This window comes from Cebidichthys violaceus, unplaced genomic scaffold, assembly GCF_023349555.1.
Source record: "Cebidichthys violaceus isolate CVI_PGR_0920_01 unplaced genomic scaffold, fCebVio1.0.p SCAF_25, whole genome shotgun sequence".
NCBI classification, from domain to species: Eukaryota; Metazoa; Chordata; class Actinopteri; order Perciformes; family Stichaeidae; genus Cebidichthys; species Cebidichthys violaceus.
In genome coordinates, this window is record NW_027176428.1 from 5,337,202 (window position 1) to 5,363,088 (window position 25,887).

Sequence of the window (25,887 nt, forward strand, 5' to 3'; positions counted from 1 at the left end):
TGATCCATGACCGAATAAATGTCAGAATTTACTCTTTTCAAAGGGGCTTGATACCAGAAAGATTGTACAAAATACAATTGTCAACTAATGTGATGTCATTGCTTTCCATATTAAAAAGGGTTGTGGTCTATTATAACCCACATCTATCACATGATGATGGATCTATTGGGCCCCCTGAGGGTCTGGGGCAATGGCTGGCTTTGCCCAGTTGGTGATCCAGTCTTGCTCTATTGCCATGTATGCAAAAGATATTACATACATCACTGTATCAAATTGTTTTCAACTTCCAATTTAAGTTTCTTTGTGATACCAAGAAGAAGTTTCCTTCATGACCAGATTGTAAAACTTAAGAGAACCAAATTAGGGCTGAAATTAATTATTGCTTTTAAAGCAATCAAGCAGCTATGTTTGTCTGAAAATATTAACAATTAGTTTTTTTAATGATCAATGCTCCAAAATCTCCAAAGATATTAACTATATCAGGCCATGGCTAACTAGCAAACATTTGCACATGATCACAATCAAAAACAATGATTAATTGTGTCCATCTCCTTGTGATTCTTGACATTTGACTCAACAAATGTCCTCATATTGTTAATATGTCAGCTAACTTACAATTATTTAATGAGTAAAAAGAAAAAAACAATTAAAAGATTTCTTGTCGGAGACATCAAGTGAAGTGCATCAGTTGGACCATATATAGCTGTTCATTCATGTGGTAGTAGAGGTGGATAAACGGCTTGTTGTCCCTCTGTTGCGTAACATTGAGATCCACGTGAACCACCAAGCCATGAGAGCATGCTGTATTAACCACACCTACTGTTATGTGGGATGTCCAATCACACGAGAGATGCAATTTTCGTCTGTCCAATCATCATGCAGTGGGCGGAGTTATAATGCGCCTGTCTCACGTTGCACAAATGTGCCAAGCGCTTCGGAATAGATGTCGATTTTGCTAACATACATGACTAGAACATAATTTTAAAAACACCTATAATGCGGCCCGGCGAGTTTTATCTCTCGGATATTGAAGCGGAGACACACGTGGAGTCGTAAAGGTAAAAGTGACACCAGAAGTGTCGTTAACGAGCTCAGCTAGCCACCTGGCCCACGGAACCAACCACAGAGGATGTAAACAAACTATATTTAATCGTTGTCTTTAGTACCAGAATACTCTTGTGTGGGATACTCCAACATCTCCAAACAGTACAGTACGACTTCGCTAATGTTTGAACTAAATAACGTTGACATCTCTGCCATAAGTCAGGGGCTTTTGCAAGTTAATAACAAACTGTAACGTTAGCTAATGTTGCTCTGCCACGCTTTGCATTGCGTGAATAACAAGTTCAGTTATCATATTAGGGTCTGTACTAGCAGATGACTTTATACGATAATAATTAAAAACGTTAGCTTACTTACAGTCTAACTAGTACCAGGATTTACTAATGTTCACATTATATATTTACACTACAATGTTAATAGGTCATACAATGTAATTTGCAGCTCGCCAGGTGTATGGCAGTATACACAATAATGTAATATTAATAACGTCATAATGTTGTGCTTTAGTCTTCGGTGGAGTAGTGACTGCCTGAATGATGTCACGTTACTGGTGGTGAGGTTACTGGGTTTCTTGAGGTTACTGGGTTCGCGTGAGGAGGGGTAGTGAGTGTTTGTTTTGAGTGGGAACAGGTCGTGGGTTGTTGTTGAAACGTTTCTTCTGGTAGTGGACGAAAGCATTTAAAGCAGATAGGCTATCAATGTTAACTTTAAATCCTCCTTCATATTCGTGTGTGTTGACACAATTGTAGTAAACACCTTGTGTGTGTGATGTGCGCTTTTTATAGATGCCCTTACAGGCTCTCTATACTACTTCCGGCTGCATATAGCTCAACTCATACATTTTTAATAATATAAGGTAATAATGTGATTTCATAACCAAATGGTGCCCTGGGGATGAATATCCAGCTTTTACTTCCGTATTTGCAGGAATGTTGTGTGTGTGTGTGTGTGTGTGTGTGTGTGTGTGTGTGTGTGTGTGTGTGTGTGTGTGTGTTGGTGTTGGTGTTGTGTGTACATGTGCATGCAAGTATGGCTCAGCAAGCTTTCATTCCACCAGAGATGGTTCATATCATGAGATTTGAGTGTGTTTGAGAAACAAGATTGGCTCCTTAATTGCTTTTTTAAAATCTATATTGTGGCATCCAAATACACTCAAAAGAGGACATATCAAGCTATCAAACAATCATTTTAGAAACATACAGGAGACACAATTCCGTTGACTTGAGCACTACACTGCATGGCTCATGGCTTTTCTTTGGTGTAGAAAATCCCCATTTGGCCGTAATTATGAATATCACTTGTGTGTCTACAAACAGTACTGAAAGTGCCAATCACCAATTTTTCTGTATCACAATGTACTTACACGTTTCCCGTCTGAGAAGTGGTGGAGGAAAGTACAAAAAATGTATGGTATGATAACCATTTAAGAAAATATCACGCTTTTACTTTACACATTGCAGCCACACTGCTCCTGTCTGTTTCTTTTTTTTGCAATGCCGTAGACAAGCTAATGTACACGGTATTATAACTGTCATTTTTAATACAGCGGTACAACATTACAACTCTGCACCACATACACAAAGCACTGAGACAAGACAAGCGAGACACAGATAAGGAGGGAGACACACTGAGAGGTAAAAACAGGAGCCTGTGGAAATGTCCTGCGTCGTTGACCAGGTCGTCACTGCAGGATTACATAACCAGCTTGCTCAATTCGGAGTGCATAAGCCATTCTCCTATGACTTGAGACAGTATTTCTGTATGCGGTGGTAGCTGCAGTTTTTGATAATTTTTGTTTTGTTTAGCAGCTGATTATGATGGCTGTAAAAAGCTGTTAAAAGGCACTTGAATGGTGAAGGCAAATGCATTTTAGCTGCATTTGATTGGAAGGAAAGATGAGGAACATTTCTCAGCTATTATGCTGGAGAGTATCACATTATTATTGTGTTGCTGGTGGTGTGTAAAGGTTGGCATTTAGCAGAGTTGGTGTTGACAGTATTGATGGTTGAAATGTGCCCATATGTGTGAATCGTGGATGATGGGAATGAGTCAGAAAGCAAAGAGCCAGTTTGATAGTCAGATAGCATTAGATAACAAGGTTGATTGTGTTTGTTGATATTTGAGAAATTAAAAACATGGTCTTGTTGCACAAAAAATTAGTTTGCATTTGGTTATATGTATTTTTTGTTTTGTTTTTTACATTTGGAGCTTTTGCCGCATCAGACTTGGCACAAGTTTTTGGCATTTGAATTTAGGGGGTTTCCAGTACTATGAAAAGCACAGCACTGGTAACTAATTACATTAATGATAGCTCTGTTTCATTCAATATTCCTAGTTAAAGCGATGCCTGGAACTAGCAAACCTGAATAGAATGTTATTAATTACACCAGTTCTGTTCCTGCTATAGAAATGATCGCCTGCGTCCATATCATAGCTGTGTCCCAGTGTACGCCACACTGATTCTAAGAGGATTAGACTATTCAATGTGTTCACACTGTAAAAATTAAGTTTCAATACGCACGCTCAGATTTGTTTGTTATTTTTTCAGGGCTCAATCCCACAGCTAAGACATTCCCTAAGAAATTATCTATTTCTTCCATGTTGTGAATTCAGTCCTGCACACTCAGTGCTGATCCTGTTTCTTATCATCTCTCATTACTTCCTTTTTATCTTACAGTGCTCACGGCAGACCCTCACATTCTACATTCAGCACTGATTGAATGAATACTTATTTATTGTCACCACATGGAACCCATTCCCCTTGTTGAACATATGAAGAACCCTACTGACCACCTTAACTGGACAAACTACTAATGATGTGTGACCAAAGCATGGAGATGCCCGGAGGTGACAGCGGTTCAGATGGTGAGGAGTCTGCGTTACCGTCGCCCACAGGAGGCCTCGGAGAGGAGGGGAGGTTGTCGCTAGAGCAACAGGACGGAGGGGCTCAGTCAGAACCCCTCAGGTGGGAGGAGAGCAGAGCTTCAGGTGGAGAAGTGGGGCAGGAAGACGAGGAACTGACTAGCGGGTCGCACAACCTCTCATCCTCGGCCAATCACAGCCCTGGAAGTGTATCAGCTTCAACCAAGAGGTATTTGCCTGTTTTCTTGTGCCTTGACTTTTTGTCTTATGCCTTATACCACAGTGACCCAAGTTGTTGCCACTTTCTTTACTCAGAACTCAGAACAAGTTTTAAAAAGCACAGTGTACCCCGACTTGGGTTTGTATTTTTGTAGCTCTGTCCTTTAGTTTTATCCAGCTCTTACTTTGGTGTACTAACCTAGTAATAGGCTCAGAACTCGTAATGTGCCAAGACACATGACCAGTAAGATGATCATACAGGTTGAAAACAAGCTAACAGTTTTGCCAGATTACTCACCATTTATTTTGGAGGTAACAACAAAAGTCAGTGCAATCATAATGTTGCTAATTATTAGGGCCGTCCACCAACCAAAGAAATTATTAGTTGCCACTCATAAGATTTTTTTGACTAATCGATAAGTTTATTTGATGGACAGGTCTATAAAAGTTGAAGAGTTTCTGCATAAAAAAATCAAACATAAGTACCACTTTATATCTTATAGAGATGTGTTCTTAAGTTTCTTGGTCAATAAGTCATTCAGCATGAAAAAAACATAAAAAACGACTTATCGTCAAAAGAAATCTTAGTCGACTAAGACCAAAACCACCGATTAGTCCACAGGGAAACCATTATAAAACATTGGCTACAGCACGAAGAAAAGGTTAAAGTGTGACTGTGATGAATATTTACAACCAACAGTTTTGGTTGTGAATTTATGATTTGCCCTTTTGTCAAACAACTTTATTTAAAATACCACTGTTAGTTTACAAAGCTTGCTGCTCTGTTATGAACCTTCCACGGGTCCTCTGATTGTCCCCAGAGTCAAAACTATAATGGAGAATAGGGTTGGGTAATATATTGATATTAAATCAATTTCATGATATGAGTCTTGGATTTAGGATATCGTAATATGTTGCATTTCCCTGGTTTTAATGGCTGCATTACAGGAAAGTGATGTAATTTGCTGAACTCACCTGCCGGTTTTAGCTGTTCAATTATTTGCCTTTTACCCTTTTAGTTGTTATATGCACAATAAAATGCATATCACAAATATATCAAAAATGTCACTGTGTAAATATTTTGTGGAAGCAGCAATTGTCAGCCCTACACTATTATCAGAATATTGAGATGAAGGTATTTGATCAAAAATATCATGACAGTTGATTTTATCCATATCGCCCGGCCCTAACGGAGAAGCAGCATTCCGTTTTTATGCACCAACACGTCAGAAAACGTCTGCTCCAACTTTCAGTTCTTTTTAAATCAGGGCTTAAAAACTCTATGTTTGCCGCTGCATCTTATTACACTCTCTGAATGTGTGAGTAGCAGTGAGAATACAGATGGTAGCAGAGGGCAGGCCCACAGAGAGGTGATGGTCACCGTGGCTGAGATGAAGAAGAGGATTCCATCAGACAAAAGCAGTCGCAGCAAAGCCAGCACTGTGGAGGCCTTACATTACGCACTCCGCTGTGTCAAACAAGTGCAAGGTAAACCAGAAACTTTTGTTACACTTAGAAGCTGTTTTTTTATCTTTGAAATCAGAGTAGTCTTTTTTTTCCTCCAACAAGCCTGATATCATTTGGTCTCATTTCAAAGCAGCATGTGTGTCTGTGTTGTTCTCTGTAGCCAACAGCAACTACTACAAACTGCTGATGCGAAATGGCCAGGATGAGAGGAGAGAGGCCACAGTTTGCACCCTGGAAGAGTTGGAGAGAGTCACATCTGAACACACCCTTAAAAACACGGTACAAACACACTCACATTTACACTTGCATACATATGTGCACATACGTGTGTCTGAGTGTATGTGTGTTTACTGCTTTTGTTTGTGTGTCTGTTTCTGTCCGTGTGTAGGACTCCTTCATGGTGGTTTTCTCCCTGTCGAGCGGCAGCGTGCTGTACGCGTCAGAGCAGACTCCCAGCATCCTTTGCTGCAAGAGGAGGTTCCTGGAGTCGGCCAAGTTTGTGGAGCTGCTGTTCCACCAAGATGTTAATGTCTTCTACTCGCACACAGCTCAGCCACATCTGCCACCCTGGAGCAACTCACATACAGGTGTGTTTGGACCACATTTATTATATTTTGCATAGGCTTTTCATTATTTCTTGTTTAGTTTATGAAAGCAGTAAATGAGTTTTCAGTTATAGTTTTATTGTATTGTTTCCCTTGGTACGGTATTTTTACAGGATAACTTGTAAAATGTGCTTTGAGATTCAGCAGCTGTGACATCATGAAGAATTATTGAATAAATGAATAAATACTGACAACACAAAACAAATCAGATTTACAACTAAACAACATAAGTTAGTTATGTTTCAAGATATATTAAAGTTATTTTTTCCAGGTTATATTTAAATTAACTGTATATTTATATACTTTACCACAGTGTTTGTTGTAGGTATTTTCTGTCTTAATCTGAGTTTTGTTTCTGTACATAACTGTGAATCATTGCACATAACTGAAGTAACCTAAAGAGCTGGTAGATAACTAACTTGTTTCTGTTTGTCTCTGCAGCGGGGGTTCTGTTTGACTGTGCCCAAGTCAAGTCTTTCTTCTGCAGAATCCGGTCAGTATCTTCATTCTGTTTGGGATTTGTAATTACAGAACAATGGTAACTCTCTGGGGAAATCGAATGTGTTCAGGGAACATGAATCCCACAGAAGAACATTATCTCAAATTTCCCACAATCACCAATTTTTACCAAAAGATTTCAGTAAAGCACCGCAGCGAATCACTTTTTAAAGCTCCTCATACATCCTGCCAACCCCATAGGACTTCATAGAGCTAAAGATCGAGCAAATAGGCATATATTGTTGTATTGTTTATTTAGCAGAAGAAAGATGTAGGTATGGCAGTAGTCTTAATTTTGTTGGTGTTTAATATTAGTTGACTAAAACGGCTTTTGTAAACATCATAAATCACAGTAGAAATAAACATTTGAATTCATGTTTTAGGGGCGGGAAGGACCGTGAGGGTGAGATGCGCTACAACCCGTTCCGGATGACACCCTACCTGCTGACAGTGCAGGGAACAGGAAGTAGTGGGGAAGAGGAGGAGCCATGCTGTCTGGCGCTGGCTGAACGCATCATCTCTGGATATGAGGGTACAATTATTGACACGCCAAACTGCGCATTGAATAGTTAACAAGAAGTTGTTTATTTACTTCTTTGTTTGACTTGTGTTTGGACACATACCTTTTTAATATGACAAGATCCCTTTAACATATTCCTGACATTGATCTCATTCGCTCATGCAGCACCTCGGATCTCCATGGACAAGCGCATCTTCACCACCACGCACTCACCCGGCTGTGTGTTCCTGGAAGTGGATGACAGGTCAGTACACACACACCAACATGTGCACAGAGTTTACATTGAGCTTTTTAAAAATGTTGGTGTGTTGGTGAAGCTGATTTGATGCTTGTGATCCACAGGGCTGTGCCGCTGCTGGGATACCTTCCCCAGGATCTGATTGGCACGTCGTTGTTGACTTGGATTCACCCAGATGACCGCCTCCTCATGCTATCTATGCACCGCAAAGGTAAGTATTATTTATTTTGACAATGAATATACTAGACAATTAATTGATTTATGGGAAAAGAATAAGTATATCAATCAATAACAAAAATACTTAGTTGTTCCCCCAATTGGGATCCACTCAAGGTTTCACACAGTTTATAATGACTAATCAGTGACATAGTCTACTACATCTTCACCGCTCTCCTCTCTTCAAACTCTCGATGCCTCATGTAGTGTTGAAGTATGCAGGCCAGTCTCCGTTCGAGCACTCTCCGGTGCGTCTGCGCTGTCAGAATGGAGACCACATCACCTTGGACACTAGCTGGTCCAGCTTCATTAACCCTTGGAGCCGCAAGGTGGCCTTCATCATTGGACGGCACAAAGTCAGGACGTAAGTAGCAACAGCGCAGAATTAAACAGTTTAAAGTGTTATATTCACAACAAAAAAAATCTCAATGTGTTCAGCTCTGGGGGTTTTGGTCTGTCCTGTAATCCACCTGTTTTATGGGAAAGTGCAGTAGCAGTGCTGTTGTTGCTAAGAGTAATATTAAATGAAATAGCATCATAGTAAGGATGACATCACCGTGCTGTCGTCTTTTGTGACCAGGAGTCCAATGAATGAGGATGTGTTTGCTGCACCGACAAAGGAGGACGTCACAGTCGCCCATGAGGAAATAAAAGCTCTGCAAGCCAAGATCTATAAGCTCTTCCTGCAGGTTGGTATTTCAGTGCAGTTCATTCAAATATTTATCATTATCTATGGATTTTTTTCACACCTGTAGTTTGGCCTATTTGGTCTGAACCAAGGTCAAACATTATACAATGTTAAATTGTAGTTCTGGTCCAGTTCCTGTTCACACTGACTTTTTACAACTGAACCAAAGGGGTAAATACCTCATACAGACAGGTAACCCTTTGATTGTTCTCCTGCATCATCAGCACCCACATGGAGAAATCAAATTCCAGTGACAGGAGTTTATGCAATTTGATGCTTCTGTGTATATTTATGTTCTTTGAATTATAACAAATGTGACATGTTGTGACTAATTTGCATGGTATTAATGCCAGGGAGCGAACGGACATGTGCATAAGGCGTATTATAACTGTCACCCACTTTTTACGGTGTTTGACCTATTAATAAGGGAAAATAGCTGCGCTGATTGATGTGCTTATATACATGTCCTTAAATACAGATCAATTATAAGATTGCTTCCTGAACCGATTTCACAGTCAGCAGATGGAAAACACTAAAAATGACATATCTGATGTCAGGAAATCCTGTGGTTAGTTTGTTTGCTGTCCCACCACAAACAAACCAGTCAGTTGTTTGGTCCAAACCATGGTTCGAGTGACCGCTTTCACACCAGCCCAAATAAGAGAGACGTTGGCCCAATCGCAGACATTTTAAGCCTTTTACTATCACTTTCCGTAAGTCAGCATTAGATGCAGACTTTGCCCAAGGGAATTAACCACAATTCCTTGCAATGTGACATTAAACACAGGGTAACCAGTAGAAGCGTGTGCTCAGCCTTTCATATTAAATTTACACAGAAATATTACAGGTTGGAATAATATGGAACAAAAAAAACACATGAACTCAGAGGATATTTATTTATTTATTCATTCATCAAATATTTCATTTTGTCATTGAAGCTGTTTTGACAAAAACAAGTAAATATATTATTTGACATTACCGCTCATCCTGTGAGGAAAGAGCCTGGAAGACATTCAAATCAGGGAGTGAAAAGTTAAAATATATACCCACAATTGTACATCATCATTTTTGACATTTTCATGGTAACGTGATATGTTGCAGCAAAGTGCTGTCCCATTTGTATTTACACCATTTTAAGCCCTTGCAGTCTCTGCAAGTCCCTTCGGGTTCAGGGTTTAAGGCCTTAGGGGGGACATTGGGATTGGGCCTTTAAAGCTGGAACCACAGCAGGCTCAGGTGTGGCTCATTAGCTGACAATCAACATCCTGAAAGACAGAAGAGAGACAGCAAATAGGACACAGACCCCTAGTGGAAGGGAGGGGGTCATAACGACATACTAAAACATACACACAATCGCTGTACAAACTTTGAATTTCATGAGCATGAGAGGTATTAAGCACAACTTTAAACAAATACAAGTAGGCCTCTCTATTGAACACACACACACACACACACACACACACACACACACACACACACACACACACACACACACACACTGATCTCTTGCTTTATCTTTTTCTTTCTGTTTGTGTGTCAGCGTTTCTCCAGTGCCTTCACTCCTTTGTGTCTCTCCTCCACAGCCGATCCATAACAATGGTTCCAGTGGGTATGGCAGTTTGGGGAGTAACGGCTCTCATGAGCACTACATTAGTGTGGCTTCTTCAAGTGACAGCAATGGCAACCTGTGGGAGGACTCACACCGCAAACCGGTGAGAAGTCACAGTGAGATCACAAGCCAGGAAGCCAGTGGTAACGCTGCTGCCAAGGTTCATCATGCTGATGCATTGTGTTTGTGTTATTGCAGGTGACTTTGCAGCAGATCTGTGCTGATGTGAATCGAGTCAAGAGTTGGGGCCAGCAGGCTTATCTGGGCTCCAACCACAAAGTTGCTCTGCTTGGCAAACCAGTCACAGGTAATGTAGCCCCAAGCACAAATGCAAAACGTACACAAATACAGTATTTAAGTGTGTAAATATTTCAATATTGGGTAAAATGATCCTTTATTCCCCCAGCACGTCTGCCCCCTGCAGTCTCCAACTCTAAGGTCCTAGATCATGAAGAGGGCAGGAAGCAAACGCATATTCCCTCCTATCAGCAGATCAACAGTGTGGACAACATCATCAGGTGTGTGGTGGGAGCATCATCATACCACTCTTGGATCGTTTCAGTTCATTACGTGCTGAAGCACATAAATCCTGTCACACATTAATTGTGTGCATTTGTCTTCAAGATATTTGGAGAGTTGTACAGGCCCAGCCCTCAAACGGAAGAGTGACTCTCACTCCCTGGCCACCTCCTCCTCCCCTTCGTCCTCATCCTCAGAAGACGACAAGCCTGCTGGAGCCACCGACACGGCTCAGGCCAGCTCAGATGGTATAAACACGCCACTTACACCACACAATTTACTACAACCGCTGATCATTTGGGGAATATTTTGTAATTCTCCTTCCAAAAGCCACATTAACTGTTATACTTGTTTCTTCTCACTTCCCAGTGGTGTTGGACAGTGCGGCATCAGTGGCCCCGACGGCGGCGGCAGTTGTTGGAGCGCCTCTGACAGATATCACAATGTCCACTAAAGCCATGAGTGTAGTCTCTGTCACCAGCCAGTGTTCGTACAGCAGCACCATCGTCCATGTTCCACAACCTGAATCAGGTACGTTAACATATCTTACATCTGTGTTTCAGATCATGGGGGTCACTTTTGGGTATTGCTCTTTTGCAACTGTTCTATAGCTCTTTTTTCCTCAATGTTCTCCTGCAGAGGCCATGGCATTAGAGGACGCCCCAATGGGCAGTGAGCCTGCTGATGCTGCTCCGACCTCCGTCCGTCCTGCCCCAAGCCCCGCCGCAGAAGAACGAAGGTTTATAGGTCTCACCAAGGAGGTGTTGTCAGCTCACACCCAGAAGGAGGAGCAAGAGTATGTGGATCGTTTCTGCCATCGCATCCTCCAAAGCCCCTACAGCTCCTATCTGCAGCTGGACAACAGCTCTATGGCTCACTCCCACCACCCAGGTATGAAATACTTTTAAATGGGAGCAGCAACATGTGTGGATTTAATGACTACTGAGTATCATTTTTACATGTTCGCACCGTCACACAAACTTATTCTGCAGCCTGTGTCCATCCCTACACAGGCAACTACCGACGTCCAGTGAGCACCAGTGGGTTGAACTGCTCTCGGAGAGGAAAGCCCAGACACAAGCGCCCCAAACCCCAGGGTTCCTTTGACAGTTACACTTCCCCAGCTGGCCCTCCTCGCCGTGTCCCAGACTCCTCCTGGCCCTCCTCAGAGTCCTCCCAGCCCCAGATGGGGGCACCCTACAGCCAAACATCCCCACTCCAGGCGTCATTCTTCCCCATGATGGCAAACCAGCCTGGTCCGGAGCAACCGCCCAGACCACAACAGCTGCCTGGAGCAACCCCCATGGTGCTGCAGTCTCCTGACCAAACCCAGCTGAGCTATAACTTTAACATCATGCAGTCTGCTCAGAGCTTGCAGGGCATGCAACCATTCCAAATGGAGCCCTTTCAGAATATCCAGAACTTTCATAACCTGCAGCCCATCGTTCCCGCCCAGAGCATCAACCCTTACATGACTCCGGTCATGACAGTCATCCTGCCCAGCTACCCAACATTTACTCCAGGTTACCCGTCCATCTACCCACCATCCGCTCCTTCCATGCTGCCCCAGGCACCCATCACCCTGACGGGTTTTTCTCCTGGCAGTGTCCCCTTCTCTCAGCCCCAGGTCCAAGCCCAGCCTGGCCCCAGCACTCATTCCTGCATGGGCCCCCTGATTTGCTCACCTAGAGCCAGCTCCTCTGACGGGGAAGAGGAGGAGGCCGCTGAGCCTCAGGCTTTATTCTCCAGCTCTCGCTCGAGTTCTCCGCTGCAGCTGAACTTGCTGCAGGAGGAGCTTCCAAAGCCGAGTGAAGGGCTTAGCAGCACCTGGCACAACCACGCAGAGAGCCTCCACGAACAACATGCCAACCAGGTCAGTCTGTCACACATACCCAGTATATGTTGCTACAGCACATGGCTCTCCAATATTATTCACAGCATAAGCACTTGGATGAGTTCTGTTAAACCTTTTCCGTTATCAGGGTGATAACCCCGGTGAGTCTGGGAACCATAATGCCCAGTCTACATCCAGTGAGCTGCTTGACATGCTGCTGCAGGAGGATGCCAGGTCAGGGACCGGCTCCAACACCTCAGGGTCTGGGTCAGCGGAGTCTGGAGGATCCCTGGGATCTGGATTTGGCTCGAATGGAACCTCCACCTCACACACTGGTAAGAGGGAAAACACACATGCATACAATACACACGCAAACAAACAGTCCCCTTCACAATATTTGTAAAACCAATTCATAGTCAAAACAATCTGCATAAAATGTATTTAGATACATTTAAAAAAATATATATATAGTAGAGGACAGTGCGAGACAGGACAGCAACAGTTTGACTTACTAGTAGGGTGAAGTGACTGATGTAGAGCATTCCCTGGCTTACAGGCAGCAGCAACAGCAGCAAATACTTTGCCAGCAATGACTCATCGGACACATCACGCAAAGCCCGTAAGAGCCAGGAGGCATCGGCAGAGCACCAGCTCGGCTTAGACACTCGGGCAGAGAACTCACTTTGGGGCATGATCCAGCACATGCCCGAGCGTGTCATGATGACGTACCAGATCCACACCAGGTACACCCACAACACCACTCTTGCTGTTTCCATTCCACTCATGATGAACAAAAATACAACAGTTCAACCCGAGACGAGCAAAGTATCAATGTGATTTACATTTGAAATCACCATCGTTTGGTGGCGGGGAATATACCGTAAAAGCAATACTCATATTATATTATATTTAGATTATACATATTATAAGATGGCATTAAACTTTGAACCAACCCAAGCTTGACAAATGCAACCTATTTAGCATCTTTTACAATCTCTCAAAGAGATTCAAGTATTTTTGTGTTTGCCATCATTCTAATGACATTCTATAAAACTTGACAGCTCGACAGTTGTTTAATGCCTCTGTAATTCCCATGATCTTATTTTTCTGGACAATCACTGTGTGTCTTTAATGCAGTTGTCCTCTAGTGAGGGTAGCTGCTTAGCTGATTTTTTTAATGACATGGTCCATTCCTTGTATGTAAGTCAAAAAATGTATTGTCTTTTATGTGTAAGTTGTCATTTAGCCCTTCGTCCTGTATCTTGTCTTTTCTCTCCTCTAGGGACCAGGGTGAGGTGTTGGCAGAGGACAGGGAGAAGCTTCGGGTGCTTCAGCCCCTCCAGCCCTGGTTTTGCCAGCAGCAGAGAGAGGAGCTGGCTGAGGTCCATCCCTGGATCCATCAGCACACTATGCCAGAGGAGATAGACACGCAGGTGGAGCTCTCCGATCACGTGCACTCACCACAAACATATTCATCTTTTTCCTCACCTGAACACATGTTTAATGTGTCTTTGTGTCTCACAGGGTTGTGTGAGTTGTAACTCGAGCCCAGGGGTAGCCCACTCGCCTCAGCCTACTGCCCTTGATAACCCGTCCCCTCTGGAGATCTCCCAGCAGGGCTACGTGAGACCTGTGGTGGACACCTGAGAGACCTGGACCTCAAAACAAACAGCCACCCACCCAGCTCACAGCGAACCAGCCCTGCCAATTCCCACCATGCATTTCTTCTGACAACTCTGGAGGAGTGGGTCCCTATGCTTTAGTTTGACGTTTTACATGTTTTGTAAAGGTATCGGAAGGCTGGGCCATGCTCTGAGGAACAGAGGAGGTAAAAGAGACAGTCAGCCTACTGAGACTGCCTTTATCGGACCATGAATATTATACCTCTCTTCTTGTTGTGTTCATAGAGCCCTGTAGGGGTTTAGTTTGTATTTAAGACTGACCAGTAAATGGCACCATGGACCACTTGACACTCAATATAGGAAGACGGTCCCATGGTTGCTGCCCTTGAACATGAAAACTGTGTACGCACACTCGCTCTGTCGGATCAGTGTGATTGGCTGACGGAGACAAAGATGGCGCTGGCACATTTTGAGTTTCAAAACACACGCCAGACTCTCCTCCAGAGACACGGAACGCAGGTTGTACAGTACGTGTACCACAGCAACTCCTTCAACTGCATAGTGATTTACCGTGGTTGACACATGGAGATTTCTTTTAAAGGACATGAAGACAAAGACACATTTGCAGCTCTCTGTTTGTAATGTTCAGATTCTAGTCTTGTTCATTGTTATTGGAGTGTATTATCTTATTCCATAGGTCCGTTTCCTCTTGTGTAGAACATCAACTTTTATTTTACTCTTGACTTTCGAACAGCAAACATGTTGATCATTTCAAACTGAATTTAGTGCTACATAACGAGTCCACCCCAATGTCCAAAACGTCCTTAAATTGTAAACATACAGGGTGGCCCAACATGTCCTGTGATCCTAGGTTTACTTAATGTATGAATTTCCTCTTACTCTGTGTCTATTTGACTAAGAGAGACAGAGGGGGATTAACTAACCCATTGTAGCTCTGTGAATGTTGGAACTCTTTTACTGGCTTCAGATTGCAGTTGAGTGAGTGAGTGAGTGAGTTTGAGTTTGAGTTTGAGTTTGTGAGAGAGAGAGAGCGAGAGAGAGAGAGAGAGAGAGAGAGAGTGCATGTGCGCGTGCTTCCTTTGATACAGTTGTCCAGCAGTGCTAGACAGACCAGGGCTTTCTACCACTTTTAAATTGAAAGTATATTACAGTACCATTTATTTTTTAGAAAAGGGACACAAAAAAAACTTCACAAAGTGTATAAAAAGCCGTTTATCTTGAATTCAGGAACTGTTTGTTTGTGACACAAAGGAATGAATAAATGAACTATGTACGTATATGTACTTAGGTGTGACTGTTAAGATGAATACATTCAAATTAAGAAATAGCTATGCTGATACCTATTTTAATTTATTTATACACTCATCAGTGCGACCAGTAGGTGCAGACTCGACACAAAACATTCAAAAAGCGCAGATGTCAGCAGCAAAGTGTGTACATAAGTGTGTACTTGACACCACAACCAGGGCTGTAATTACCAATGAGGACACAGAGGTCATGCCCAGAGAAGTTAACTTCCTACAAAATCACATGGTGACATTTTAAGATTTTATATCCTGTTTATCTTTATCTAAATTGGGGTGGCGAAACAACAAACATCATTACATAAATTCAAATGCATTTTGTATTTTTTCCACCTGAATTAAAATAAATGCAAAACAGATGGTCCGACTCAACAAACACAGGTGCAGTTAATAACATGCTAAATTGCTGGAACAAAAAAAAACTTTTTTGTTCCACCTTTGCTTGTCCTGCGAAGTGAAAATGTTACCTGTTGTGGAAAAGATCTATGAATCTGGCCCATTTGGGAAAGATAAAGAAATATAAAAAATCCAAAACATGAAGCTTAACTTTAACTTAACAGATTGGGAACCACTATGTTGATATTGGCCTACTTTTGGCATGGTAGGAAAAGCACAAGTATAAAAATGGTAAAATCAACTGAATTCATTTGGCTGCTTCATCTGTGCTTCTATCCTATTTCCAAACATTTCTTTTGTCCACACTCACTTAATACTATTTCATTCATTTGAATACAAATAGACAACGTTATCTCCTCAAACAAATCATGAATAACCAACTTCAACTAAACATCAGCGTCAAACATTGAATTTTAGCACATCAAAATGATACATTTTTACACACTGCTTCATTGGCCAGTTAGCATACAGTTAATCAAAGCCTACAGAAAGTAGTACACACTGATAGTAGCCTCTCAGTGGTGCCTCATTCCAGTCAGTTAAGCCAAGATGGATTTGTGAGTAAGAAAGAAATGAAAATATTTGTTTAAACTTAAGGAATAATGACCAAAGCTGTAATAACCCATAATTCATATTCACTCAATCACAACTTAATTCAATGTATGCACACTTGCTCTTTCATCAACAGTCAAGGCTCGGGTTTAGATTCTCCTCTGGGTGGCGCTATTTTGCTGTGCACAGTGGACCAAGTCCAGTTTTCTTTGTTTGATCAAGTACAATTAATACAAAATCAGCTTTTCTTTGTTACTAATACGGACAATTTGAAAACACAATGCCTCAGTGTGAGCTGTATTTACTGGTTTTCTGAATTTCACAACATTTTTTTTTATCTCTTGCTGCCTCTCCTGTCTGGACACAAGGCAGTGTGGAAGTGTTGAGTATGTGCAGCCTCTGGACCAGCCAGTGACTCCAGTTTCACTTTTCCTCACTTAGAAAATTTCTGCATCTCTGCAAAGAAGCCAAGCCAATATTAAGATGAAGGAAAATGAGAAAACAATTAATGATGGCTGACTTGTGTGTGTGTGTTACCTTTGTCAAGATCAATGACTTTAGGCTGAGTGTTCATGTGGACCTTCTCTTTACGCAGGTTGTTCTTGTAGTCTAAAATCACACAGGAGAAAGTCAAAACACGCAGTCAAGACAAAAGTCACTTTTTCTCTCTTTCATCTGACTCACCAAATCTTCTCTCCTCCCGACTGCATGCGCTCACTTCAGCAACGTCCATCTCATACTCTTCCGAGCTGCTGGGACTTCTGCTGGACCTATCACAGTAAGAAAGACACGTGTGTGTGTGTGTGTGTGTGTGTGTGTGTGTGTGTGTGTGTGTGTGTGTGTGTGTGTGTGTGTGTGTGTGTGTGTGTGTTAAAGGGGAAAGACTGGTTATGTGAGTGTGTTTGTGTGTTCTCACCTCATGGATGACTGCGGGTAAAACTCTGAAAACACAGGAAAATTAGATGAGATTCAGAAATATAGATTCAGTGTAAATCTACAGTCAGACTGAGGTACTGCAGGTCAGACCTTTGGTTGTTCGTCTGCGTGTGATGAGGATGATGATGAGGATAATGAATGCCAGGAGCAGGAAGGAGGTGAGGACATAGCCCAGCGGCATGAGAAAGTGGTGCCTCTGGTCGGGCAGAATAACATTGATGACTCGCGGTGATTCAGCCTTACTGGTATCTGAGAATCACAACAGTCAGCATTAAGAGCTTCCTTTTTTCTTTTCCTTTACAAACAGACTAATGAATCATTGTGAGTTTTTACAAATGTAATAACAAGACCAGACCTTGCATTGAACAGACATTACATAAGTCATGAGTAACCCAGAAATCCATTGAACTTTATTAGTGCTGGTCAGTCCATCCACTGCTATGGTCCAGATTGAAATATCTTGACAACTATCGGAATCTTCCTTTGGTGATACTTTGACTTTTCCTCCAGCACCATCAGCAGGCCTTGTTTCTTTTTCAATTATCCTGTGAAACATTGCAACATCTCGTTTTTGGATTGGCAGACCTTCATGATTCCCTGATTTTACATTTTCTTACTATCTTTTTCCCTCAGTCGCCCCCATGAGGTTGCCATTTGTAGGTTTTAGTGAAATGTCTCAACCTTTTGAAGGATTGTCATAAAATTTTGGAAATATTAGTATCCCCTTCGTTAGAATAGTTCTAACTTTGGTTATCCCTTAATCTAGCGCACTCATTAGGTTAAACTTTTTGTTGTCATAAATTTCAATATATGACTATCGATATTTCCACCAACCTCAGCAACTTTGTATTTAGTGCTAACTAGCGAATGTAAGCATGCTACCATGCTGAGATAAGTCAAAAACATGTAAATAATGCCGTCTTACCATTAGCTTAGTGTATCAAAGTCATTGTGAGCATGTAAGCATGCTCATGAACAGCCATGTATAGATGCTAGTATGGATGCAAATATGTACATTTTTGTTATATAGTGACCAGTTACTACTGTACAAAATCCTTATTTCGTCAATGAACAAGGAAATAATTTAAAGAAGGAAAATAATCTCTTTTTTCATGTATAAATAATAATTCTGATTTTGACACACTGTCACTTTGTTTAATAGAATTTAATTTTTGTTACCAATTTGTTTGGGACACAAAACACACAAAAAGTCTGGATCAAACTAATCCAGTCTTTCATCCACTGATTTGTGTCTTATGTGTGTTTGTAGCAGCGTACTAGATCTAAAGCTCGGAGAGTCCATGCCCAACAAAAATCATTTTCAGTCTGTGCGTGTGGCTGCATATGCGTGTACATTTGTTGTTGCACGTGTGTGAGTGTGTGTGATATAAACTCTGACACCTTGCAAAGTGTTTCATTTTACATGTAATGACATTTTCTGGCTGTAAAGAAATGCTTAACACATTTCCAGGGCAGTGAAGAATAATTAAGCATCAGGTGATATGTGCGGTTCTGTTGAGAACAGAGTGTTGAGAAACAGAGGGGTGAGGGAAAGCCTGGTTTCATTTTGCCTCGTTTAAAAAGTGCAAGGCAAGAAGCAGCTGTGGACCTCAGACTCAACACATTTGAGCCAAAATGAGATCCAGACAGAAAGTCATGCCGTGATTTACTTTTCCTGGCAGTAAAACACAGAGAAGTGAGGAGAGAAGGAGGAGTGAAGGAAGGACAGAGTGGGGTGGAACAGAAGAGGAGAGCCAAGGGAGAGGAAGGGGACAGTGAGATGTTTCTCCAGAGGTTTGTCTCTCAAAATGAAGCTAGAAAAGACCTTGATCCCAAACACAAACTTATAGCGCATACACAGCTGCAGAGTACATGAAAACAACATGTTCATTAACGTTACAAATCCTCTGATCCTTTTATTTAGTTTAAAGCCATTTTCTGCTGACTCGTGCCCAGATGGGAACATACTGTATGTGTGTGTGTTTAGACTGGTTGCCCCGTCCTCTTCCTGCTCAAACTGCACTGAGAAATAACTCTGATGGGAGTGAGGGAGGGGTGACCTAGATCTGTTCTCTGCTATTTCATCAACAGACTCTCAAAAACCTCATCCATCTCTGGGCTAGTCTGTCTGTGTTGCCAGCTTGCTGTGCTGCTGCCACGCAGAATAAGCAAATTTCCTGCTCTTGTCCATGAACCACCAAAAACAGTTATCTTGCTTCATAAAGGAAGGCAAAAAGAAAGTGAGGAATGCGATGGAAAAGAGCGACAGGAGCAAAGATGAAAAACAAACCTGAGCATGTGGGATCCTTTATGGGGGGAAATCAGAGAGAAGGCTGGACAAACGGAAGAGTGAAACGTCTTCAGAATGTCAGGAGAGAGCCAAAGTCAACAGGGCAGCAGACAGTCAGAGAGGGCAAAACAGGAGCAGATAAGATGATAAAATACTACAGACTCTACTGTTTAAGAGCACAGAGGAAGAAACTGTACAAACTCACTCCTGTGCTGGAAGATTTATCATTTATGCATCTTGTTTCTAACCAGTAAAATTCCCATGGTGCAATCCTACTGTATTATTACAGCTCCGGAAGTGAGGGATTAATTGTGTCCAAAGACTGTATCCGAGAGATTCCTCCGAAATGAGATCGGACTTGGCATGCTCTTTGACACACACACACACACACACACACACAGAGAAACGCACACGTATACTCACACAGACTGACTTGACCACAGGCCTTTTTCATTTCCAAACCTCTCTCAATGAGTTCCACACATTGATACATCTGCCATTATGGGCTTTGTTTCAGTTACCTTCTGGAAACACAGACACACGCACCAAAAAGACGTTCTCATTCTACAGGAATTTGAGGAAGGCAACTGGCATGCCATCGAGCCAATGCTCTCTCTTCCTCTCTTTTCTGTCTTCTCTTTCTAATTTGCACTCAGGGAAAGAATTTCTCAGGCAGGTCAAAGCACTTAGAAATGTGAACTAAACAATTGAGAGAGGAGAAACGGGGAGGAGCATGGCGAAAAGACAGTTGAATGATGTACTAAAGACAAAAGCAGACCCCGCAAACAAGACAAAGCAATAACACGAAAGTCTGTCGAGTAGTGGCATAATGACAAAAGAGTGGAGGGTGAGAAGAAAGGTGAGGGTGATGAGGGTGAGGTTTGGAGGACTGGGCTGTGAGGGAGTGTGTGTGGTTTCAGGGGTCTGGCGTCAGACAAGCTGACAGTGGAAGAAAGAAATCTCTCATGAAACAAAACATAAAAGTTCAGAAATAAGAGCTTTTCTTCCCCTCTTCCTCTTCTCTCCATCTATACTGTTACTTTGAACCTGTGGAGAGTCCGAGGCAGAGACGAACCATGGCTTGAGGACAAAACAAGAAGGCACAGAGGGGAGGAGTGAAGGAAAGAACAGATGTGTGTTTTGTTTATCCTAATTGTTCTCATGATAGCTTAAATCCACTAAGCCATAAAACATTCTCTCTGCTAAGGCACTTACACTGACTCACTATAACTAGAGCAGGAGGAGTGTGTGTGTGTGTGTGTGTGTGTGTGTGTGTGTGTGTGTGTGTGTGTGTGTGTGTGTGTGTGTGTGTGTTACCTTTGTCTTCACTGGGCAGTGCTTTGGCTGGCAGTGTGGTCTGAATCACTGGTGCTTCCACTGTGACCTGAAACTCTCTCCTCTCATGTAGACCACAGTAATGGTGGTGGAGGTGGCAGGAATACATCCCCTGGTCTCTGTACTGTGTGTTAAATGTAGACAGACAAATACACACACACACACACACACACACACACACACACACACACACACACACACATTAAATGCCACTGTATGTGCCTCCATATGAAACCATCTGTGATCAAAATGTAAACAACACCAACAACAAAAAAGAAGCTAGAATTCAAGAACAACTGAATGAATTAATTTGAATGTACACACAAACACAAGACACCAATTAAATCCATACTAATAAAGGTTTCTGATGTTGTTAAAGATCTCTTTACATTAATTTAAACCGTAAACCCCTATTGAAAGTGCTCTTCCTCATTTCAAAATAAAATGACTATTTTTGATGGTTACCCTTACAACAAAAATAGACATAAAAATGTCAAGAATGTCTGACATCCGAGCAGTTTTGAAGGTAGAGAAATGCCCTTTGCATGCACTTTGCAAAACATAGCCTGCTCTTGTGTAGAATCAATGCTCATTTAAGCAAATGGGATCATTTGAGAACGCTTAATACTTCTGATTGAGCAAAAATCGTTCTAGATTTTGTGTTACATTAGAGCTCATTGATTCTTCTTTTAAATTTTGAAACACAAAACATGAACAGAAGTGGTCTGACAGTAGAATGAGTGTTGCCTGTAGCTGACAGGAATCCTGGACATGTGCCACAGTGTTGTCGTTAAGCCCGCTGAGCCTGTGTTTAACCTAAATGTTATGATTTATGAGCTCTATCAAAAAAACACCGGGGACCTTGACATTCCTAAACTGTGACTGTAAACGTTCTCTGCTTGCTATCACTAAATGGCAGCAAGGGGACTGGTAGGAAGTCCTTTTAGATAGATATTACACAGTTTTTTATGTTACTGCACAACTTACTTTGACTGCCAACCTCTTTTTCCCAACAGAGTGATAAAGAGCTGCATTACTAATGAAGGTTCCATGTGTTCTGGAAACACTGTATACATGTACACACACAGTTAGGGGGTATCCAGTGTGGGCAGTGTACCTCATATGGAAGTATATTTTTACTATGAGTACTGAAGCTATCAGGCTCTTGAGGCGTTTTCTGTTAAATTACTCTTCTTTTACACACACAAACCTGCAGATCAGATATGGAAAGAGAAAAGTCTCCCTCTGAGAAGGCTTGACTGCTGATGTTCATCTTCCTCTGGAGGAACAGCGGTCCGTAGCTTCGCTGCTCCCCAGAAGCGTACAGGTCCACCAGCCGGTCAGCGCGGTCGTGGCGGACTCCTGGGGACTGACGGTCCCAGTGGACCACCTGGAGGCCGCCAAGTTAGGGAAGGAGTTACACTTTTCAGTAAATATCACATAATCCCTTTAAATTAAAAGTAAATCTAGACTGAGACCTAATGTCTGAGGAAAACCTCCAAAGAAGCTCATGCACTCCACGCACCTGCTGGTCCTCCTCCTCGTTGCTCCAGTCTGTCCACACGTTACGGCGGTTGATGCACGGCAGCACCACAGTACTACCAAGCAGCACCACGTACACCGCCTTGTGTCCATCCCAGAAGCGCTGCTCTTTACGACCTTTAATGAAAAGACAAATGGAGTCAGCTTTAAAGTTGCTATGCGTTGAAGATGCTGATAGTCTGTGTAGTGTGATACGTACGTGACTTAGTGACGTTGAGCTGTACTCTGACTGTCTCGTACAGGTTGCAGTAAAGATGGTGGAGGTTACAGGAGTACAGACCTCTGTCATTCATCGTCACGTCTATAATCACGAGTAGAAACACAGAATATGCAGACCTGCTGATAATGTCGGGTAAAATCAATGTTATCTCTCCTAAAAGACTTCAAAAAAACAACACCACTTTGCTGTGGTTTATGAGTTATAAATCATGTTAACGTCACATTTATTCCTTTTATTCATTCTGGAATCAAAATATTTTGCTTTGGAGTCAACTTTGAATTGTGTTATTGTGTGGGTGTTGGGAGTTTCCCACAAGTTTTACGAAAGAGGTGGGCTGCCTCGCCTGAAACAAAGACCACTTCTGTTAACCACATTAAAATTAATACATTTTTGTGAAATAATAGATAAAGAGATGACTGTTGTGTAGGCTGAGATGGGATGCATTAAGATCTGGTTTACCATGTATACTGAAAAATTCCCTTTTCAGCTGTATTACTGTGGCAAAATGCAATTCAAACAGACAAACAAATGAATGAATTAAAGCAATTTTAAAGTAACGGATGGATAACCTATCTCAAGAAAAATTCTTTCACATTTTTACTTTGATTCCATACTGACATGAACCAAAACTGGTGGATGAATAAAAAAAATGGATCTGACAGTCAATTTGTCTCAAATAATGAGACAAATTGACCAACAAGTCAAAAACAATGAGTGTGACCTTTGATGACCAGAGAGAAGTTTCCGTCCCTGAAGGCTCTTGGGCTGAGGCCAACCCTGCCCAGGTTGTAAGAGTTGTAGATCCTCTGGTCTCCTGCGGAAAACATGTCCAGCACCCTCTCCATGGCGTAGTCTGGATGGGCCCGGTACATGTCCCAGTGGACCACCCTCTGCCTGTCCCTCAATCTGTCCCTGGTCCACACCATGCGGCCGCTCACACACTGCAGCACCACCCTCGACCCAGCGGTGGCGCTCACATTATACCCTGCCACCACCACACTGCTGCTGCTGTCAGACTGACCAGACACTGAAGGGCAGAGAGGGTGTTGAGTTTACACGCTGAGACATTCAGAATGAATTATAACTGCACACACACAAAGAGAAACATACCTGCAGTGAAGAGGCAGACCACAGGGACTGAAATAGAGAAACAGGAGGGAAAGTTAACAGGATAATCACTAAAACAGACCTTCAGACAGCCACTCCATGTTATGTAAATAAAATCACCAACAAACAATTTACTGCATCTGTTTTGAAAAAAATAAATATCTCTAATTGAAATCAATAGCGTAAATTCTACTCTTTGACTGCTATTCATGATGTGCAGTGGGGTGAATCTTGATGCTTTTGACACTGAGTCAGTAAAACTCATCTGACAGGAATGTGTGTGTCTGTGTTGGAAGCATGAGGTGGACAGGAGGGAAGCATCAGGTCTGGCTTTAATATTAGACTGAAAATATTTAAATAGATCATATCTGTCTCTAGCTGTCAGCAAATTAACTGACATGTTTACACTAAACAGTTTAAACAAGCGTAGTAATTTCAAAGTCTTAAAATATGAAGCTAAATCTCTTCAAAGAAAAAGAGGAAATAATAAAAATAATGAAAAACTATACATTTTAATGATGCAGATGTTTGGCCTTAATGGGCTACAGTTCTAAAACAATAATGATAAGTTATTATCTTTGCGTACTCTACATGCACCTTTATGTGAAACAATGATACACATACCAAACTCCAGCCTACTTACTATGGATCAAGAGAAGAGCCTGAAAAACGATGCCCTCCCTCTCGAGCTTCATGTTTACTATTGTAACGATACTGCGACTTGTCAAGGCTGTGCACCAGGCAGACGGTCCTGCAGGTAAGAAAACACTCAATATATATCTAGATCCATCCGCAGCGGCAGCAGGACTGGATTTGGTCAGATTTCTCAAAGTCTGAGTAAGTAACAGGCAACGCCACGCCGGGGCTTCAACACTGAACCAAAACAGGACCGAACTGAACTGATCCCACCCGGAAAATGAAACCCGACACCACCGACCTGCATGTACATCCCCCTCCTCACAAAACCTAAACAGTAGAAATATTGCCAGAATATATATGTTCTCCACTTCACTGCATTTCAAAATGCACTTAACACAACTTAATTTGTGTAATAGCTATGTTTACTAGTTACTTTTTAGATCAACAGTTTCAATCAAAATATAATTCTACATGCATTGTAATCGATTACTCTACCCAATAGTTTAATAAAATTGTCTCAACCTTAAGCAGCCAGAAGATTAAAATGCTGCTTGAACAGAGCATTAATAATAATAATAATAATAATAATAATAATAATAATAATAATAATAATAATAATAATAATAATAATAACGCAATAACCATTTTCATTGCTTGACAACAATTACATTGCTTGCTTAAACTAACGGGAAGTGAAAAAAGATTGAATTTTTTTAATAAAAGGAATATCCAACATTTAATCAGGAGGCCTACATGAAGCTATAATTTGTCATTGATCGTCATTATTAAATTAATCCACCACACATGTAATAATAAATAAGCCATTTGAAGTGCACTGTATGACATTTACTGGATATTGCAATATTTAGCCTATTTATCCGATAAAGTAGTTCAGTATCCACGTGATTCCACTGCTCCAGATGTTTTTTATTCAGCTCCAGGACGACCCTTAGTGGCTGATTATGTGTCATGACATGCACATTTACAGCACAATCTTCAAAGCTCAGCTGTAACAATATTGCAAGATGTATTTCTGAATACATCTTGGATACAGGATTTACCTTTCCCAGCGCTGAATTATTAATCTGAGTTCTTGTATTTAACTCATTATTACAATAGCCTGCCCAATAATGTTAAATGTGAAAATTCATCACATTTGATTTCATATAAAATAAAATAATCCTTTATTAGTCCCGCAGTAGGGAAGTTTACAGGATTACAGCAGCATAGTGGATAGTGCAAACAAGATAGAAAAAAAACAAGTATTATAAATGAGTAAAACAGTAAAGAATATTAAATAACTCTCCACAATAACTCAAATATTTATATCAAAATGAATATCAAAATGAATATCAAATAATTGTTATAATTGTTGTGTTGCAATATTATATATACAGACGGAATAACAGTGTTGTTAGTGTTGTGTGGTCTACATACAGTATATATAGGTGTTAAAGTTATTTGATAGCAGACAGTACAACGTGTCCTCGTTGCTAACAATCTTAGATTTCAAATTTTAGGATTCCATGAACGCTCAACGACAGCGCTGCACACCCGGAACCTTCGTTTCCGATTGTTTTTGACAA

At 41.5% G+C, this 25,887-nt stretch overlaps 2 protein-coding genes across 2 annotated transcripts; one reads left to right on the forward strand and one right to left on the reverse strand.

Moving 5' to 3' along the window:
- The first annotated feature begins 910 nt into the window (after positions 1-910).
- Positions 911-15,197, forward strand: per3 (period circadian clock 3). Its single transcript, XM_068720589.1, has 22 exons — positions 911-1,058; positions 3,740-4,153; positions 5,471-5,631; positions 5,771-5,889; positions 5,999-6,197; positions 6,657-6,708; positions 7,097-7,245; positions 7,399-7,477; positions 7,576-7,682; positions 7,895-8,051; positions 8,268-8,376; positions 9,959-10,087; positions 10,183-10,291; positions 10,391-10,502; positions 10,609-10,751; positions 10,873-11,034; positions 11,143-11,394; positions 11,517-12,376; positions 12,486-12,672; positions 12,894-13,080; positions 13,620-13,770; positions 13,862-15,197. Exons 2-22 carry the CDS (start codon positions 3,876-3,878, stop codon positions 13,982-13,984), a joined length of 3,825 nt encoding a protein of 1,274 aa, XP_068576690.1. The 5' UTR covers positions 911-1,058; positions 3,740-3,875; the 3' UTR covers positions 13,985-15,197.
- LOC137879686 (matrix remodeling-associated protein 8-like) lies at positions 15,178-24,552 on the reverse strand. The gene is made up of 12 exons (XM_068720590.1): positions 24,306-24,552; positions 23,666-23,692; positions 23,277-23,582; positions 22,535-22,636; positions 22,319-22,452; positions 22,004-22,183; positions 20,776-20,917; positions 17,259-17,417; positions 17,149-17,173; positions 16,917-17,002; positions 16,770-16,841; positions 15,178-16,688 (listed from the first exon to the last, which is right to left on the reverse strand). Exons 1-12 carry the CDS (start codon positions 24,355-24,357, stop codon positions 16,666-16,668), a joined length of 1,308 nt encoding a protein of 435 aa, XP_068576691.1. The 5' UTR covers positions 24,358-24,552; the 3' UTR covers positions 15,178-16,665.
- Between the last annotated feature and the right edge of the window lie 1,335 nt (positions 24,553-25,887).